The sequence below is a fragment of the Pleurodeles waltl genome, chromosome 6 (genome assembly GCF_031143425.1).
Source record: "Pleurodeles waltl isolate 20211129_DDA chromosome 6, aPleWal1.hap1.20221129, whole genome shotgun sequence".
Classification (NCBI taxonomy): domain Eukaryota; kingdom Metazoa; phylum Chordata; class Amphibia; order Caudata; family Salamandridae; genus Pleurodeles; species Pleurodeles waltl.
The window spans coordinates 48,356,983-48,377,740 of record NC_090445.1 but is presented as its reverse complement, the minus strand read 5'-3'; the positions used below and the strand labels follow the sequence as shown (position 1 = coordinate 48,377,740).

The window sequence follows — 20,758 nt, the reverse complement described above, 5'->3', positions numbered from 1 at the left end:
AAGGGGGACAAGGGGTTCCAACCAGTATTAACCGGTTCCAGGGATGTCCCCTTTCTCCTCCAACACAGGCTCCAGCCATCAGCAGGGCAAGGGGGGGGCTAAACAAACCTTTTGTGTGGGGCCAGGACACAGCCTTTACAGATGCAGGCCTAATAGTAGCATTTAATTTACAGACCCTGGGTGTAGGGGTACCACTATATAAGACACTTACAGGTAAATTAAATGTGCCAGTTGTAAGCCAATCGTGCCAAGTTTAGAAGGGAGAGCATATGCACTTTTTAGCACTGAGCAGCAGTGTTTAAGTGCCCATAGTCCTAACGTCCACAAAAAGGGTCAGAAAAAATAGGAGGAGGAAGGCAAAAAGTTTGGGGATGAGCCTGTAAAAAGGGCCTGGCTCAACACTACTGAAAGGAACCCTTTTAAGCAACATTAGGATAATAAAAGACTGTGTAAAAAATGAATTGTTCTAACCTATAAAGAAGGGACGGCTTTTAGCATTAAAAGCTGGACCAACGCCCAGGGTGCAGACTTTTAGAGGGGTGCAGGAGGTGCCTGCAGCAGACTTCTTCCGACTTGGCTCCAAAGAATAGTGCATTTAAACACCGTTTCTAGAAACTGCTTGTGCCCATGTCTGCAATTTGACTGGATCCCTTCTCATGACTCTGCTTTCTGTTGGCCCACTCACCTCACCTCTTCCATGTTTTTTAACACACAGAGAGTTAAAGAGGATGAATGAGAGGGGCTGCCACATTTGGTTTCGCCTAAGGCGCTTTCCGAGCAAAGTCCAGCTCTTCCTATACCATACATTTTTGTATGCAGCTTTTAAAGACCGTTCATAAGTCATTGTATTAGATTGGAATTGTAACTTATGAACTGCATGTAACAAAGGGATCTCTGTGACAAAAGCTATAACCTACTGAGCCATCCACATAAAATACAGTTTTTTGATCTGCGTTGAGCAGACATGTTAAACCTCTACTTCATGATGAGTCAAAACTGCCACTAGGCAAAACTCTGATCTCTCTGCAGCAGAACATTAATCACCAGTTATCTTGACATTTGTTTTTATTTTTATTTTTAAGTCATAGAATGTAGAACTTATCTTTTCGGGTTGTTAGACTTATTGTCAGAATGAATGGTGAGTGCTTTTTGATGTACACTTTAATTAAAGTTAACCCAACATAATAATATATGTGTGTGTGTGTGTGTGTGTATATATATAGTTTTAGTAATTCTATTTTCAGATTGTGGGTTTTTTGGGAATGTAAGGGGTTTGAATAATGTAGATTTTAATTAATGTTATTTGATTATCGCTTTAATAATTTATTTATTGGTAATTATTCATTTATGGGTTTAACTATTTTTAATACTTTAGCATACTTTTAGGGGATGTATGTAGGAATAATGGGGTAGTGTTTTGGAAAAGATATAATATTTCCTATTAATAGTTTTTTTATGTAAAACATTTTTTTAAATATTTATTTTTAACATTTTTAATTTTATCATAGTCTTGTACTTTTTCTAATGGTAGAATGGGTTTTTATTTATTATTTTAAAATGTACTTATTTAACATTGTTATTGGTTGTACGTTTTTTATTATCATAGTGGTTTATATTATTTTTTAGGTTGATGTGCTTTGTGAGGGCTTCAGAGGACTGTATTTTTTATAAAATTATCTATTAATTTGACATTAAATAATTTTTACTTTTTTAATTTATTGATTTATTAACATTGTAATTAATATTTTATTTGAAATATTGGTCTTTTTGTGTTATTGTTTAATAGTAGTTTAATTTTTGGAGAATACGTTTTATAATGAATGTTAAATTGTATAATATTTTGTTTTGTTTAAATAAGTTGAAATATTTAATTTCAACTTATAAAATTTTTTATTTTTATTTTAGAAATAGCTATTTAGGTAAGTATGTAAATAAGATTTTAAATTTTATATCATGATTCTTAATTGAAATATTTTGTTATTTGATTTGATTGTTTTAAATATATTTTACGTTTGTGGATGGCAGTTACAATATTGACTATGATTCCCAAATATGTGCACTCGTCCCAATATTGACGTTGTGGTAGAATTAGAATAGGAAATCAATCCTCCTCCACCCACTCATTGTAGGCACTCTATCCTTTGTTTGTTTGATTGGTGTTATAGTAGTAAATATGATGCCCCCCAACACATTCACAAATAGTGGTTGTACTGAAAATGGTAAATGAAAGCCTGTCATATATATGCACTTCCCACAATATTTATTGACTGGACTTATAATATTAAATCTAAATTTGTTCTCCCCCCAGTTATAAGCTCCTTCCCCACTGTTTCTTGGGCTGTAGTAAGAAAAATAAATGTATCCCCTCAGTACGACCCCACCTCAGCAGTACGTGATCCCCACCCAAATATATGGACTTTATCCAACATTTGTTGGCATGGAGTATTTGTAAATATAATCCGTCCCCTCCCCCCTCACACACACACACACAGTACATGCACTTCCTTAGTGGTAGTTGGACTGGAGTTATAATAGTAAATGTGAGCTCCCAAAACATATATTCAGTTTTCCTAGTATTTGTTAGACTTGTGTTAAAATTATAAATCCCTCCTCCCCTTAGTGCATTCACTTTCCCCATTGTTATTTTAGGCTGGAGTAAGAATAGTAAATGTGACCCCCCCTCCCCTAGAGTTTCTTGGATTGTAGTTAGAATAATATAACTGATCCTCCTATACATATGATTTTCTTATTTATGTTCCTTTATCCTTACAGTAGGGTTTTGGGAATTGTTTAAGTGATTCTCCAGTATTGTATCTTTTATAGATTCATGTGCTTGAATCTTCCCCGTTGTTATAGCAGTTAGTAGCCAATTCACATTGATTTAATAAACCCAAACTTCAGCCATTCACAGCAGAGACTCTGAAGCACTCAGCCCCAGCAGAGCCACCATACCTCAGATTTCTTACCGCGTGTTGTGTGTTAGGGAGTCTCCTTGAGCACTGCTCTGTCAGTGTGTCATTGTTAACCTTTTGACCTGCAGTTTCCAGTTCATCTCTTCAGCTAAAACCATCATCTGAGGTACAGTTTGGACGTGTGTTTGGCTGTGTTTTTCACACAGAGGGACCGATTACAAGTTTGGTGGACGTAAACATCCATCCGTCAAACACCGGATGAGGTCGTGGTGGTGCTGACAACCTCTCCGCTGGCCCCATTACAACTTTTCCACTGGGCTGACCCAGTGGGAAAGGTGCGGTAGCATTGCTGCTGGCTCACTATGCTTTATCGGCAAAAACAGGGGGAACCAGATCTCAGGTTCTCTCAGTCCAAGCACAGCAAATATGGGAATGCCTTCCACTTCTCATGGGTGGGAACATTTGCTTACGCATTTACCTCATTCCAAAGGTCCTACAGAAAATGTAAGGGAGGCATTCCGGCTCATTCTAATTCTTATTGTTTTATCATGTATTTGTATTGGTGTTAAAACAGTAATTTTAACTTTCTCAATAATTATTTTTCAGCATTTCAAAAGATGCAGAGCCCTCTTGAGAAAGTAACTAGGTAGGTGTGTGGTGCCATGGATAATCTGTGGTATTATATTAACCTTTAGTAAAACTCACCGTATCAGTGCAGATGCTCAACAAGAGGTACTGGCATGCCTCAGCAAAAAAATTAAGTCTTTCCATTTAAAATCTGTTTTCATACAAATCGACAATTAGTACACAAAGGTTTAGGCTCTTTTACTCACCATTGTGTGCGCTAAATGTGACTACATATGTGTCGACGTATGCAAGCGCTGGCCTCCACAACAGCAGTGCCGATGTTTCAGTAATGTTGATTGCTCTGAGGTCTGTTGGGCCGTCAGGAACTGAAATACAGGAGGGGATTCTTTACTGAAGTCTGCCACTGTAAAATCCCAGTCACCACAGTGAAACATTTAAATACAAGCAGAGAATTCTAGGGATACACTGTTCCTTACTAAAGGCACATAGTCACAGTACAGCAGAAACCATTTGGGAGGAAATGGGTTGTATTATATGGTGCGGTTGTGCAACCTCATCGTGTTCTACACTTACCAACCCTTTTTGGTCCAGTAGGTTTTATCTGTAAAATCCTCAGCTCAACCCTGGGTAACTGTGGTACTGAGCAGCAAGGCTTATGCAGAGGAGGAAGTGTTAAGTATTTAAACAGCACCAAAACAACTGAGGAAGAAGTCGACATATCACTGAAGAAATTCGACACCAATTTATAAAAATAGACTGTATTTTTATAAGAATTTAGACACCGGAACGATATAGATTTTAAAAGAAATAATAAATCAGAGCAATTTCACTCAATCGTGAAAAAGCTTTGTCAACTAATTGGACACTTAGAAACTTTTTCAAAGAAAACTTAGGTAAGTAACAATGCGGTCACTTAGAAGTACATGGGGTGACCAACTCCGGTAGGGAGCAAGTCAAGGTACCAGCAAGGTCCTCAAGAACAGTTACTTTCGCAGACGAAGCAGTCCTCCAGCAGTTCTAGGCACTTTGGGGGTCATTCAACGACCGCGGGAGCACCGCCAACAGGCTGGCGGTGCTCCCAAGGGCATTCTGACCGCGACGGTATGGCCGCGGTCAGAAAGGGAAAACCGGCAGTCTCCCGCCGGTTTTCCGCTGCCCTGAGGAATCCTCCATGGCGGCGCAGCTTGCTGCGCCGCCATGGGGATTCCGACCCCCATACCGCCATCCTGTTCCTTGCGGTTTCGGCCGCCAGGAACAGGATGGCGGTATGGGGTGTCGTGGGGCCCCTGGGGGCCCCTGCAGTGCCCATGCCAATGGCATGGGCACTGCAGGGGCCCAAGTAAGAGGGCCTCACTTTGAATTTCAGTGTCTGCTATGCAGACACTGAAATTCGCGACGGGTGCAACTGCACCCGTCGCACACCTTCCACTCCGCCGGCTCCATTCGGAGCCGGCATCCTCGTGGAAGGGTGTTTCCCGCTGGGCTGGCGGGCGGCCTTTTGGCGGTCGCCCGCCAGCCCAGTGGGAAACCCAGAATACCCGCGGCGGTCTTTTGACCGCGCAGCGGTATTCTGGCGGTTCCCGCATGGCCGGCGGCATCCGCCGCCGGCCGGGGTCAGAATGACCCCCTTTATCTGCATTGCAACAAATTCCTATGGAACACCACTTCCAGGATCAGTGAACTCGGGTGCAACTGTTTACGTCAAGTCTTGGTCCTCAGTTCTGCACAATGGTGGTGGTGGCAGTTCCAAGGCTCTGGGCTACCAGCTTGCCACAGCAGACTTCTTCAACTGGTGTGTCCCTGTGCTGCAAACAGTGGGACAGTCATCTGGTCCTTGGAGTTCTCATGACTTGACTGGACTCTTGAGACAGCTTCTCCTTGAGCAGGACACAGCAGGCCCAGTTCCTTCCTTTGCTAGCCATCAAGTGCAGCATGGGCAGTCTTCGATGGTGCAGCCTCTCTTTGCTGGATCCTTGATGCAGCAGGGCAGTCCTTCTTCAGTCCTCCTTCCAAGTCGATCGAGAGCTGGGTGCCATGGTTGCCCTGTTTATGCTCAGAAAGTGCTGTCAAGGCAGGATGCGGTTGGTAGCCAGTGGGCTACCAGGTTCCTTCCCACCTGGTGACCACTTTCTGTGGAATATTGCATATGGCTATACCAGGATGCTCCATTCTGCCCACTACCAAGATGACAAGGCCTGTCTCTTATTGTACAGACCTCACTAGTCCACCCCCGGAGTGTAGCTACCTCAGGGCTACACTCCCCTGAGGAAACTGGTTGGGAAACTGATTTCCCCTCTCTGCCTCCCGTGTCAGCTTGGCTTCCACAACAATGGGGCAGGCTTCCCTCCTGGTACTACTAATCTTCTCTTCAGAGGTGGCTTCGCCTTTGAAGCCTCTCTTTTGGGGCTAGCACCCAAGTGGCTTCCTGCAGGAGGGAGGTGACACCTCCTTGGCATGTAATCCCTCATTGTTCTCCTTCCTGAGAGTTGTTAGCACGCCTCTTCAGGAGGGCAAGCTCCATGTGTGCCAAGGAAAGCACAGAGGTTTTACAGGCAACAAAGTGGCAGCTTTGCTATAGCTGCACACTGCAACAAGTTGCATTCATTTTGACTTGAGATTCAAGTCAGGATTAATGTAACGAGTTGTGTGAGACCCTGCACTTTGGTTGCACTATTCAGGAATTAGCACAGCGGAAGGGTCAGGGTGTAGCTCTTTACTCACCAATTGGGCAACCACGTCTATCCACAGTAAAAACAGTCATTTCATGTATTTTACTGTCAGGGCATGTAAGGCACATGTCCTGCCTGTGTAATATGTTGCACCCTGCCTTTTGACCTCTAGGCCTGCCAGAGGGGTGACTTAACATGTCCAGTGGAAGTTTTGGCTTTGCCATTACTTTCAATAGTAAAGTCGTGCGAGCAGTGCACAACTGTCCTACCAGTCAGCAGTGGCGGACTGGGGACCCTGTTTCACTTGGGGGGCCTTCAGGGTGGCACAATCAGTGCTGCAAACTTTGGGGTACCCCTCTAGCTTATGAGCCCTGGGTACCATTTATTAGGGACTTACAGGTAAGTGAGCTATTTCCGATTGGGTATAGACAATTTGATATACATTTTAGTGTCATGGCACTGGCACCGAGGTCTCGTTAGCAGGCAGTGCATTCTCAGAGTTGAAAACCCAGCAGCATTAGTCGTAAAACGTGGGGGTGGCCAAACAAAAAGAGGCATTTCCTTACACTATGTCACATGTTAACCACACTGAAGCTACCATCATCCATCTGCCCAGCAAGTGACATCTTTGGATTTCTCATCCCTCTGTACAGGAAGTGACATCACTGGTTTCCGTCAAAACTATCTTCACTTATGGGAAGTGGATGCACCGCTGGCATGCTTAAGGCAAGCCCACCCACACCCAGTCTCCTGTTCCTCCTTCCACCCACCTCCCCTGGTCACTACTCCACCAGTTGCATCTCCCATTGCTGCTGCCACGCCTTGTTTCCCCAACACTGATGACTCCACTTCCTGTGTCACCTGCCATTTCACATGCAACCTCCCACACCCACCTCACTCCCCCGAAGCACCTCGCAGATGAGGCATACTTACCCGCACGCCTCCCACCCCCGTACACCACACTTCTTGTCCTGCATACTCTTCAACACCTGCTCCCTCACTAAACATGCCACTAAACTTTGGGATCTGCTACATTTCCGTTCACTAGACCTGCTCTTCCTGACCGAAACCTGGCAGACTCTCGCTGGCCCCTGTCATTGTTACGGCAACCCCCCTGGATACTAGATTACAAAACAGGACAGAACAAACAGCTCTGCAGGCAGAATTGCTATCATCTTCAAAGAATCCATCCAATGCTCCACCACCTCGGAAAGCATCACCAACAACATAAAACAATTGACGTTCAAACTCTTCATCACCCCCAACTACACCCTGAGCGGCAACCCTTTCTACCATCCACATGGACCACACACCAACTTTGGCAGAACTGTTGCCATTTTGGCCCTCATTCTAACACTGGCGGGCGGCGGTTGCCGCCCGCCAGGGGGTAACCGCCATTTGCCCGCTACGCGGCCAAAATAGCGCTTCCCCCATTCCGACCTTCCCGCTGGGCCGGCGGGCACTAACCATGTTAGCGCCCGCCGGCACAGCGGGAAGGAGGGCTGCAACACAGAAGCCGGCTCCGAATGGAGCCGGCGGTGTTGCGGCCGTGCGACTGGTGCAGTTGCACCCGTCGCGCTTTTCACTCTCTGCTACGCAGAGAGTGAAAAGCCGGCCGGGGCCCTGTTAGGGGGCCCCTGCACTGCCCATGCCAATGGCATGGGCAGTGCAGGGGCCCCCAGGGGCTCCAGGACACCCGTTCCCGCCAGTCTCTTCCTGGCGGTGAAAACCGCCAGAAACAGGCTGGTGGGAAGGGGGTCAGAATCCCCAAGGCAGCGCTGCTTGCAGCGCTGCCCTGGCGGATTCGCCCAGCCGGGGGTAAACCGGCGGGAAACCGCCGGCCCCGGTTTTCTGACCGCGGCTTTACCGCCGCGGTCAGAATGGGCTTGGAAGCACCGCCAGCCTGTTGGCGGTGCTTCCGTCATTCGCGGCCCTGGCGGTTTTTACCGCCAGGGTCGGAATGACCCCCTTTGTCTCCCCTCTGGATCTTCGAATCCAGTGGCTTTATCCTCATCGACGACCTCAACTACTGCCTGGAAGATCTTACTGATCCCAACACAGCCAAGCTTCCTGCGGACCTGTCCAATTTCTGACTTACCGTACGTGTGGGAACGCCCCACATACACTGCCGGACAGCTACTGGCCTCAATCTTCACCAGCTTCAGCAACATGACGGAATACAAGCCCTACCTCACTCCTAAAGCCTGGAACGACCTGGCACCTCACAGCCTTCCTATCAGTTCTCCAGTTTCACAAGAAACTAAAGACCTGGCTCTTCATCTAGCGCTGATCCTGGCTTGGCCCATTCTTCTCCTACTTCAGCGCCAGGATACCCTCCTGGGTGAGTGTGCAATACAAATACACATAACATGACCTGACACCATTCGAGATCACACAGTCCATACTATAGATAACAGGACACTGGTTAACCTCTGCAGGAACAGTACGCAGTGCTGAACTGTGTTATACAGCCAATGGAGTTAAACTTCTAGAGCAGTAATGCGGAAGAGCCAATTTTTCATGAAGTAAAAAGACACAGGTCAAAACATGTTTACAAAAGAATGTTACTGAAGAAAAAGCCAATGTCCTGCAGATAAAATGATCTTGCATAATACAACTGACATACTTGTCGCTACTCTTAAAAAATACTGACAAAAATCATTAAATATTGAAGACCCTCTTTTGCCTCCATGCTGATATAAGGCCGTTCGTATTCATGCTGGATTAACACTGATCAATGCAGCGATTCTGAAGTAGATCTATTACTGCATTACAGGGAGACAGCACTGCATGTATTCTGCCCAGCGTTGAACTGCCCTGAGGTGACAGGTTTTGCTACTTTTCGCCGACGATGAGCACAAGCCGACCTCCTTTATAAAGGCATAGGAATGACACTACAGTGTAGAATTAGAGCTCTATAAATTCCTATAATACGCTAAACACACTTTTTGCACTTTCTGAATACAGAGGAGTTACTTGGCAGGTATACCTGAAACACTTTTCTGTACTGATCTTCAGTACTCTGGAGAAGCCATGTAATTATGGCATCACCGTTGTGTTCTATACTTTACTACGTAATACTTTAATTCCACTGTGGGTGCGATTTTTTTAAAGCACCTGATTGAAGTGGAGTCACACTCAAAACTTATAAAACACTGGATGATTTTTAAGGTTTGCTGAATGCACCGTGCCTTACGTGGATAAAACCAGATTGTCTGATACCAGGAATGCATGCCTTATTCTCCTGCATAAATCCCACCCTCCGGCTTTTCAAGTTCAGGACACACAAAGCTGGCGAAAGACCATCACAGATCAGCCTAAGTGGAAGATTACTTGACCTTGTGGAGGAAATCCTGCTCTCAGCATAAACACCCTGATGTAGCCACCTACTGTGTTAAGATGTTATGCAGTACAGCCGTTTAATGTAACACAACAAATAAAAGAACATCTAGACTGGGCATGAGGACTCTGCATTTAAGTCACATTACAATGATAACATAATGGAAATAACATAAGGAAATGGTGAATGTCAATGAAGCTCTGAGTGCGTTTCAGAAATGGTGCTCGGCACAGAACTACTTGGAGTTAAAGTAGAAGCATGCTGCACTTTCGGTGTTCAAACCTGAACTGCAGTATGTTTACACTGAAAGTAAGCTGCACGGTAGCGAGGTGTGCTGGACCTGCGGTACACACTGCTTGATAGCAATCTAGTATTCAGTGATTACTCTGAACTGATACAGCAAAACACTAACACTGGAGTATGGTACACAAATAATCCAGACCCACTGCACTATGCCTGCATATTTCACAATTCCTCAAACACAACTACTGTGAAATGACACTGCAATTCCACTCTTGTCACTCCATTACTATTAAATTTCATTGGACCAAAATGGTGTATACGCTGTTCAGCACTGAAGCACACCTCCACTTATCCACTATTTGTATGCTCTGCGCTATGTATGAATGTTTACATACACACATACAGACACACATTACAGCCTTATCCCTCTGCAGAACATTGGTACATGCATACTGTGGTTATGTGTACTTCATCTGCATTCCACATTCCTTAGCAGTGGAATACATAATGTGGGATGCAGGCTGAAGGACCGGTGCTGGAGGGCTCTTCTTGGGGCAGTTGGAGACTGGAGGCTGCTGGAGACTGTGGCCAATAAGCCTGTATTTTTTACAGTGAACTGTGTTGGGTGTATTTGGTGAATTATACTTCCGCACATACCTGTGGTGACATAGCCAGTCAGCGGTTCGCTTTCCTCAAATCCTCGTATTGACATCACGTTCACCTCGTAGCGAGCACCAGGTGTGAGTCCTTTGAGAGGTACTTTGGTAGCCTTTCCATCTACACTCAAGCTCTGAGGCTCCCCTGAAAAAAATAAAAACATGAACACTTACGTTGCTTAAATAAATGGTGCTGTGCGGTGCTCATTTTTGGTTTAAATCGGTTTTTATTGCATTTTTGTTAAAAACAGAGAAAAGGAATACAAACATTCTCACCTACATCCACCAGGCCATGAAAAAGGAAGGCAGTGTGATGCAGGTCAGATAAGTTAGTAGTTGTGGTGCTCAGGGGCCGGAGACTCAATCCCAGGAAGTGTTTCCCCTCTTGGTTCAAGCGAAGCACCCATAAGTAGCGGGGACAGGCCAGTTCCCGGAATTCTTGAGCCAGAATGTGCACACAGGGCCCCCATCACTTGTCAAATTGGGGTAATCTATGCTCTGTCACCGCTGTGAGACATTCCATTCCCAGAATACCCCAAAATTTGTATAGCCAGCCTTGCTTCATTGGGATAGAGTAGGACCCCACTTGGCTAGGATGGTTTGCTTCGCAGAGAGCAAGTGTAATTGCTTTATCCCGCTCTGATTATAACGGGTAAGTCAAGACGTTCGGAAGGCTTAGTAGGATGTAACAAGAGAAACAATGGATGTCAGTGTCATACATTTCATTGATATCTGCCAGGTCTTCGGACCAGAAGGTTTGAAGTTTCAGGCTCTGCCAGACGATATGTGTCAGTGTCCCTGTTATGCCACAGTGTCGCCAACATTCATCCCACCCCCCTTGTTTCAAACTCGCCAGGTGTGCAGATGTATAATAGCAATAGTGTACAATTTGTCAGTGCAGCTGGGGCTAATGGTTGAGGAGTGCGTTCAGCGGATGATATCTGACCATTCCTTATGAGGAAAGGGGCAGCCGCACTCCGTTTCCAATCGTCGTTGTGCAGAGGAGGGTGGTTTTTGGGTTGGTGTATTCTGAAAGGTCTGTGGTGCGAGTCAAAAGTCATCACTCAGAGGTGTCAGGGGATGATTAGCGGTAGGTCTAATGTGGGGTTGTGTGACCCAGTGCCCGATGGCCAAATATTGCCAGTGGGCATTGACGGGTAGGGCATAGTCCTAACGGAGTTGGATAAAATCCAGGATACTATTCCAATCAAAGTGGTCACCCACTCTCTTAAAGCCAGCCACCTGTTGTTGCGGGAATGATGCATCATGGGTCAGTCAGGGTTCTTGGGGATTGGTGTCATAGGCAAAGTGTGGGAGGGTAGATTTGTCCTATTTTGGACTTTGTCCCAGGTACCTACTGTGGCCCGAAATATAGGAGCAATGTCTACCCTTGGCGGTCTATGTTGTTTGGGAAGCCACAGTGCTTTACAAATGTGGATTCCCATAACTGTTTGGTCAATGAAGCACCAGTACTTCTCCATCTCGTTTTAATCCACTTCACCATATATTGGAGCTGAGCTGCCTGATAGTATCTTGTAGATGAGTGATGCCCAACCTACCCTCCCTCAGGGGCCAGTTCATCTGCTGTTTAACCATGCATTACCCTTTTCCCTCCTCATATGTAATTTTCTATTAATTGCTGTATTTTCCTCAGATTTGTTTTTGGGGGGGGGGTTTAGAAGTGTTTGCATTACATAAAGTAACATGGGCATGAGAGCCATGGTGACCGCCGCCAGTCTTGCCATTCATGACAAGGAATTTCCACAGCAGGAACTCGTATCTGTTTGAACCACGAAGAGAGGAGCGTCCCATAGTTTTGCTCGGCCATCTTCTCCAATGTGGAGTGAATCTGCAGCCCCAGGTATGGGACCCCATGTGTTGGCCAGGACAAGGGGAAAAGTTCTGTTCGAACCATGGAGAGAGGAGTGCCCCATAGTTTTGTTCTGACATCTTCTCCAATGTGGAGTGAATCTGCAGCCCCAGGTATGGGACCCCCTGTGTTGTCCAGGAAAAGGGGAAAAGTTGGGGAAGTTATTGGCAGTCCGCTTGTGGGGTCATAAGTCCCAGCACTTGTGTTTTTTGGAGGTTGACTTTGAATACGGAAAATCTGCCAGGAGATTCCAGCTCTGATATCAAAGGTGGGAGGGAAGTGCAGGAATTGATGAGGTACAACATGACGTTGTCTGCCTACATGGCCAGTTTATGTTCCCTGCTGCTCATAGGAACACCTGTAATCAGTGGGTTACCAAGGGCTCCAAATACAAGGTGAAGAGAAGTCGAGACAGGAACAGTCCTGTCTAGTGCCTCATTCAATCAGGAGGGAGTTTGACAGTACTCCATTCACCCTTACTTGCGCCCTTGGCACTGCATAGTTGCTCCAAATTTATTTCTGGAAGCGAGAGCCAAGGCCAAGTTTTGCTAGTACCTCCCACAACTATAGCCAGTGGACTCGTTCAAACGCGTTTTTAGCATCGACCAACAGCAGGAGGGCTGATAGTTTTGCACAATGGGTCTTATCTATGAGGTGACAGAAGCGCTTAGTGTTATCACTACAGCCTCTCTCTAGAATTAATTCGGTTTGATAAGACCTTGCATATATGGTGCTAGTTGCGCTGCCAGGATGCTGGTAAAAGTTTTTGCATCCACAATCTGCAACGAAATGGGGCGGTAGGATAAGCAATGGTTTGTATTCTTCCCTGGCTTTGGGATGACTGATAATGGCATTCCTCATGGTATCAGTAAGCGTGCCCAAGGCACTGAAGGAGTTGTATAGGCGTGCAAAGAGGTGGGCCAGGCTTTGCGCAAAGGCTTTGCAAAAGTTGGATGGATAGCCATCCTGACCCGGCGCCTTCCTGGACGGGAGCCGGGCTGTGGCCGCCAGGATCTCCGTGGTATGGATATCTACATCAAGATGTGAGGTGTCAGGTTCTGGGATGCGTGCCATAGTAGTGGATTCAAGATATTTGTGGGTATCAGCTAAGACTAGCAGTTCTGCTATATACAGAGCACCATAGAAATGTTCAAATTCTGGGACTGTCTTGTGGTCCTGGCACACCAGTTCTCCCTGCTCCGTTGCTAATTGTTGACAGCCTGAAGTAACCTGAATCTTCTTCACAGGAGGCATCACCTGCGGCCTCTCCTACTACCGCCAGTTTGCAGATGCACATGTGATGCTCCTAGGAACGACCCAATCTTTCTCCTCAAGCAGATATATTTTGAAAGTACTACTCGCTGATACCAGAGAATTTGGTAGCAAACATCATTACTGTAGGATAGCTATTACACAGGCTCAGAGGGAGGAATTTCGAGTTTGAGGTATTGTGGTCGTTTAGCTGTTTGCTCAAGAGTGGAACACTATTACTGAGAGATGTAATCCCATTCCTTGCACTATGCTGTTTTTCTATCAGTCTGAAATCAATTAAATCTGTTTACAAAAAAAGGGTCATACACACCTGTAAGAGAATCTCTCATCTGTAGATGATATTGCAGACCCCCGACCCCCACTTCTTAATCCTGAAATCAGTACATACATGAGGATTATGCTGTATTATATGGTGTGGTTGGGCGATTTCACTGTGTAATACACTCACAAAACTGTCTTGTGTCCAGTCAGACTCGTTTGTAAAACCTTTAGATCAATGCTTGGTAGCTTTCCCTTCGAGCAGCAAGGCTTAAACAAAGAAACTAGTATAAAGCAGTTAGAAGCATCAAACAACGAAATAAGAAAGTCACAAAACAAATCCAACACCAATTTATAAAAATAGATTATACTTCATGAATTTCTATGCACCAAGTTTAGCACAATTCTCCAGAGTTCCAGAGCTATAGATTTTGAAGTAAAACGTAAATCTCAGCTTTTTAGTCAAAAGTGCATACAAGCATTGGTAAACATAAGGTTTGGAAACTTTCTAAAACTTTTAAAGAGTTGTGTTTGACTGCTCCAGCCCAGACTGGGTGACGAATTTAGGGGGAAGGTCAGGAGGGCCAGTAAGGAGTCAGGGGACAGTTACCTGGTCACCAAAGCGGTCTAAAGTCCAGTTCCACACTTTATATTCTCAGGCCGCTATAGAATTCAATTGAGTGATCCTGATGCTGAGAATACATAATGCTGTAGGAGCTTCTTGGAGTTATTACTCAGTCCATGATGCAGGTGGGGCGTGTTAGAAATGGGGTTTTTGGTGGGCAGTCAGGTTACCCTCTGTCCAAGCAAGAACCCTCACTCTAGTCAGGGTAAGTCACACACAATCCAAAATCAGCCTGTGCCCACCCTCTGGTAGCTTGGCACGAGCAGTCAGGCTTAACTTAGAAGGCAATGTGTAAAGTATTTGTGCAATAAATCATACAATACCACCATATAGCACCACAAAAATACACCACACAGTGTTTAGAAAAATATATAATATTTATCAGGATAATTGTAGGTCAAAACGAATAAAGTTGCAATGTGAATTTGTAGAGATATCACTGAAAAGTGATATGAAGTGTCTCAAGTCTTTAAAAAGCAAACAAAGTATCTTTCAAGCACAAAGTACCTGGTTTGGAGTGGAAAATCTCCTCAGAGGGCCACAGAAGAAGAGATACGTGGAAAAATGGTGTGTGCGTCGATTTCTCCCCAGCACACACGGACTTGCGTCGTTATTTTCCACGCGGGGAAGTCGTGCGTCGTTTTCCGGCACGCGGACAGTCTCTTTCTGTGGATCGCGGGGATTACCAGATGTCCCGGGTCTGTGCGTGGATTTTCCTGCTTGTTTTCCGGCTGCGCGTCGTTCTGCGGGGCTGCGCGTCGAAATTACGATCTCACAGCAGGCGCCGCGTCGATTTCTCCTTTAGAGGTCGGGCGGCGTTGTCCTTGCGAAGCCGTGCGTCGAAGTTCCGGTCGTCCCGTAAGGCGTGTCGATCAGCGTCGGTGTGCGGCTTTTTTCTCGCCGCGGAACAAGCTGTGCGTCGAAATTTCCGGCGCATGGAGCGTCCAAGTGAAAAAGAGAAATCTTTTTGGTCCTGAGACTTCAGGGAACAGGAGGCAAGCTCTATCCAAGCCCTTGGAGAGCACTTTCACAGCCAGACAAGAGTTCAGCAAGGCAGCAGGCCAACAGCAAGGCAGCAGTCCTTTGTAGAAAGCAGACAGGTGAGTCCTTTGAGCAGCCAGGCAGTTCTTCTTGGCAGGATGTAGTTTCTGGTTCAGGTTTCTTCTCCAGCAAGTGTCTGATGAGGTAGGGCAGAGGCCCTGTTTTATACCCAAATGTGCCTTTGAAGTGGGGAGACTTCAAAGAGTGGCTAAGAAGTGCACCAGGTCCCCTTTCAGTTCAATCCTGTCTGCCAGGGTCCCAGTAGGGGGTGTGGCAGTCCTTTGTGTGAGAGCAGGCCCTCCACCCTCCCAGCCCAGGAAGACCCATTCAAAATGCAGGTGTATGCAAGTGAGGCTGAGTACCCTGTGTTTGGGGTGTGTCTGAGTGAATGCACAAGGATCTGTCAACCTAACCCAGCCAGACGTGGATTGTAAGGCACAGAAAGATTTAAGTGCAAAGAAATGCTCACTTTCTAAAAGTGGCATTTCTAGAATAGTAATATTAAATCCGACTTCACCAGTCAGCAGGATTGTGTATTACCATTCTGGCCATACTAAATATGACCTTCCTGCTCCTTTCAGATCTGCAGCTGCCACTTCAACAATGTATGAGGGCAGCCCCAATGTTACCCTATGAAGGGAGCAGGCCTCACAGTAGTGTAAAAACGAATTTAGGAGTTTTACACTACCAGGACATATAACTACACCGGCACATGTCATGCCTTTTACGTACACAGCACCCTGCTCTAGGGGTAACCTAGGGCACACATTAGGGGTGACTTATATGTAGAAAAAGGGGAGTTCTAGGCTTGGCAAGTACTTTTAAATGCCAAGTCGAAGTGGCAGTGAAACTGCACACACAGGCCTTGCAATGGCAAGCCTGAGACAAGGTTAAGGGGGCTACTTAAGTGGGTGGCACAACCAGTGCTGCAGGTCCTCTAGTAGCATTTAATCTACAGGCCCTAGGCACATATAGTGCACATTACTAGGGACTTATAAGTAAATTAAATAGTCCAATCAGGTATGATCCAAGTTACCATGTTTAAAAAGGGAGAGAGCATATGCACTTTAGCACTGGTTAGCAGTGGTAAAGTGCGCAGAGTCTAAAAGCCAGCAAAAATGAGGTCAGAAAAAGAGAAGGAGGAAGGCAAAAAGTTTGGGGATGACCCTGTCAAAAAGCCAGGTCCAACAGGGCGACTTTGGCCACAAGGATCGAGTCCCTCGAAGTCCTCTTTGGTGTAGCAGAAGCCCAGTTAGAGCTGGGCCACTCACAGCAGGTCCAGCACTTCCCTATGGTGAAGGCTAGTGTCTGCCTTGAGTGATTAACATTTACTCAGATAGCTCTCCCAGGCCCAGAAGATTCGGGTGCAACTTTTGGCCATTAAGGATGGTGTTCTTGGCTTTGCATTGGTGGTCAGCGGTGATTTAAAGAATGTGGATACTGACTGCCTAGAACAGGCTACTTCAGCTTTTTGGCACGGCTGGTGGAACAGAGAGTCAGCCAACTGACTCTGGGAGTTCACCTTTTCTGTCTGGGGCTCAGGAACGACTTTTCAACAAGCCAAACACCACAGGCGCAGTCCTATCTTAACTAGCCCAAAGAAGCAGCAGGCGCAAGTCCAGTGGCTGGTGCAGCCTCTCTTGCCAGTTCCAGGGGTCAGCAAGTAAGTCTTTCTTCTGTCTTCTCTCCAGTCCAGATGTCATCTGAGGTTCAGGGTGCCATTTGTTCATAGCTGAGTTTATTGTGCTTTGAAATACATCATTAACTGAAAACTGTAATATAAGTTACCTCAGTCGTTTGCCCTGCCTCCACCCTTCCCTATATCCACTTCCCTCAACATATCTCCCACCTCCCCCTGTCTGTGAGTGGTTGCTTAATATGCCAGAGTAGTTCCACACTGACCCCAGATTTGTTAGTGTTTCTTCAGGCATCCTCTGACTCTGAATATGAGTTCTGTGATTTTGGCACGCCGATCCATGGCTGAGGTCCATTTGCAATGTTTGGGGCCGCAATGCTAGTCCAACATTGAGCAATGTCTCTCTTTGTCAGTAATGTGGCCATACCTACTATTATCCCTTCGTAACTAGGGAAATCCAGACCCACCAAAATGCCTAACAGTGCTACCCTTGTGGTAAGTTCCATAGATTTCTCCAGCACCCCGGACATTATCCCAGCTTTGGTATTCTAGGGCCAGATGTAGCAAAAAACCAAACTGCGAGTTGCAATTTGCGAGTCCTTCTGACTCGCAAATTGCAACTCGCAATTTGGTATGCAGAACGGTGTCTCAGACACCGTCTGCGAGTCGCTATGGGGTCGCAAAGACCCACCTCATTAATATTAATGAGGTGGGTCGCAAATTGCGGCCCCATAGTGACTATGGGCACTCGCAAACATGGAGGCCTGCTGTAGTCAGCAGACCTCCATGTTCGTGACTGCTTTTAAATAAAGCAGTTTTTTTTTTTTTAAGTGTAGCCCGTTTTCCTTAAAGGAAAACAAGCTGCACTTAAAAAAAAATCAGAAACTTTTAGTTTTGGTATTTTTTCAGGGCAGGTAGTGGTCCTTTGGACCACTACCTGCCCTGAAAAAATAATTTGTGGTCCATTCACAAAGGGGAAGGGGTCCCATGGGGACCCCTTCCAATTTGCGAGTGGGTTACCATCCACTTCAAGTGGATGGTAACTGCAACTCCATTTGCGACCGCATACGCGGTCGCAAATGGAATTGCATACCACTGCGAGTCGCAAATAGGAAGGGAACACCCCTTCCTATTTGCGAGTCGGAAATGCATTTTGCGAGTCGGTCCCGACTCGCAAAATGCATTTCTGCATAGGAAACACGCATTTGCGAGTCGCAAACGCCAAATTTTGCCGTTTGCGAGTCGCAAAGTGTTTCCTACATCTGGCCCCTAATATGTTGAATTTACTGGCCAGGACCACACCATACTGAAAAAGTCTACCTCAGGTGAGAGGCACTTGGGACAGTCACCAGAGGTGTGTTGCTGGCCTTCCAAAGCTTTGTGGGTGTCATTTAGATGGTTTGTAAGTAGTTAAATTGGATCATTCAAAGGCGGGCTGCGATAGTTCTGGTGTGGGGGACCATGCAGGGATCCTTCCAGTCTGCCTCATCGAGGGGTCCCACCCAGGTCTCCCACTTCAGTTTAAGAACATCAAATCTTGTAGGGGAGTTACGTACAAGTGTTCTGTATATTTGGGTGATCCCTCCCTTCCTTAGTGGGCCCTGAATCAGCTTAGCTTCAGGGGGGTTGTAATCTTGGAAGTCATTGATCTCGTCTCTGTAACTGAATAATGAGTGTCTCAGTTGTGGAACTGGGTAGAGGAAAGGGAAAACTGGAACTGGAGCTCCTGCAACGAGTGCATTGTCGTTCCATGACAAACGTTGCCCAACAGTGTGATCATGTGACAAAACCCACTAGGTTAGTGATCAGGCTGAGCCAGCGGCACAGCACGTCCAGAGCAGGGCCTGCCCCATAAGTTTCTCGACCCGGCCCTTCATTTGCAGAGCAGCCCTCCACAATTGAATCACCACTTCAGTGGGTTCCAGAAGCCCTGCTGGATTAGGCCCCTGTACAGAGTATGCAGCACTGCATCCAGCTCAATACAGTGTAGTTATAGTTTGAATATTACATCATCCCAGCCTCCCGTGAGCCAGTTATTAGTTACTAGAAGGTGGGAGGCCCAATAGTAATGCTGTATGTGTGCCAGAGCTATGCCACCATCGAAGGGCTCCTTACAGCACTTGTTGAGTGCTATGCAGGGAGGGGGGCAGGTGCCCCCCTCTCACCCCCAAAAGAAAGGATCAAGTGTGAGCCGTGAGGGTACTGAACCATCGCACCGGGAAGGCCATTGGAAAATTTTGGAAGATGTATACAAGTCGTGGTAGGATCATCATTTTTAATTTGTTTAATGGTAGCGAGGACTAAGTGCGGAAATTCTGTTTCATGCTGTCCTCTAGGGTTTTTTGTTCAGGGACCACGTGAGGTCTAGGAGCACTGAAACATATATACCTAAATATTTCAAATTGATCCGTTTAAATGGGATCTGTTCCTGCAGGTACTCCCATCCAGATTCCGTGATATAGGAACTAAGATGGACATATTAAAACACATATCCTGCCTAACTATATTTAGCACTCTGCCTTGGGGCTCAATTGGCCTGCCTTAGGGGTGGCTTATACACATTAAGGCAAGTGGGGGTTTTGCCATTAGTTTAAATGGCAAAGTCGAACAAGCAGTTTAAAACTGCTCTTCCATTCTACAGTGGCAGGCTGATAGCTATATTTAACCTTGTTACACTCAGGCTGGCACAATAAGCGCTGCATCTCATGAGGGGCACTTTAAGATACAGGCCCTGGGTACTCCTGGTACCATAAATTAGGGACTTAAAAGTAAGTTAACTTATGCTACTTGGGTATAAGCGAATCCAGCATACACATTTGAGGGTCAGAACCCTGACACTGAGGTCAAGTTAGCAGGCCTCAGTGCACTTTCAGGTTCGAAAAACCAGCATCATCATTCCAAAGCTTTGGAGTCAGAAACAGGTTTGGAAGGCAAGCAGGTATTTCCTACTTTGTTCTTCTTTCCACATTTGTTCCACGCGGAGCAGGATGGACTTAAAAAGTTAGTCACTTACACATAGCTTGCTGAACAGTGGCTTAGTGAAACCACAGCTCTAACAGCCTAAGTGAGATGCCACTGTGCCCCATGGGCTAGTAAACTCCTTTCCTCTAAAACATGGTGGTTTGCACACATTTGCCCATAAATAGCGCCCTTAGGCAGTAATATGACAGAGTGCTCTGTCCTTGGTCTGAGATGCACAATGAAGAAAACAAAAGGAGAAATTATGAAAATAGTGAACCACAGAGAGAAATGAAAATGGAACAAATGAGAGAGATAAAAATGAACACAAGTGTAAAGGATGGGGAGTACAAAAGATGAGTAGATTCAAAGGAGAAATAAGAAAAGATGGGCAGGGTGAACGAAAGAACGAAAACATTAAGGAAAGAAGGTAAAAAAGGTGACAGGATGGAAGGGTGAAAGGAAGTAGGAAAAATGAATGGATTGCTGGAATGTAAGTGTGAACGGATTGATGGAAGGGTGGAAATATAGAGGTAAGATGAATGACTAGACTGAAAAGTGAAAGGATCGATAAGGGAAAAACTGAATGGTTGACAAATGGACAGATAGGTGAAAAGATGTACGAAGGAAGCGAAAGGACGATGGGTGAAAAGATGGATATATATTTAGTGATAGGTGAAGGAATAAATG

General features: G+C 45.8%; 1 protein-coding gene across 13 annotated transcripts in view; it reads right to left on the bottom strand.

Moving 5' to 3' along the window:
• The window catches only part of TNXB (tenascin XB), a 589,826-nt gene that overhangs the window by 61,689 nt on the left and 507,379 nt on the right, over positions 1-20,758 (bottom strand). For all 13 annotated transcript variants that reach the window (XM_069237235.1, XM_069237240.1, XM_069237242.1 and 10 more), the window contains 2 exons: positions 10,410-10,553; positions 3,746-3,865 (listed from right to left, as the gene is read on the bottom strand). In XM_069237235.1, coding sequence (XP_069093336.1) covers positions 3,746-3,865; positions 10,410-10,553 — 264 coding nt within the window. The remainder of the gene's footprint in view (positions 1-3,745; positions 3,866-10,409; positions 10,554-20,758) is intronic.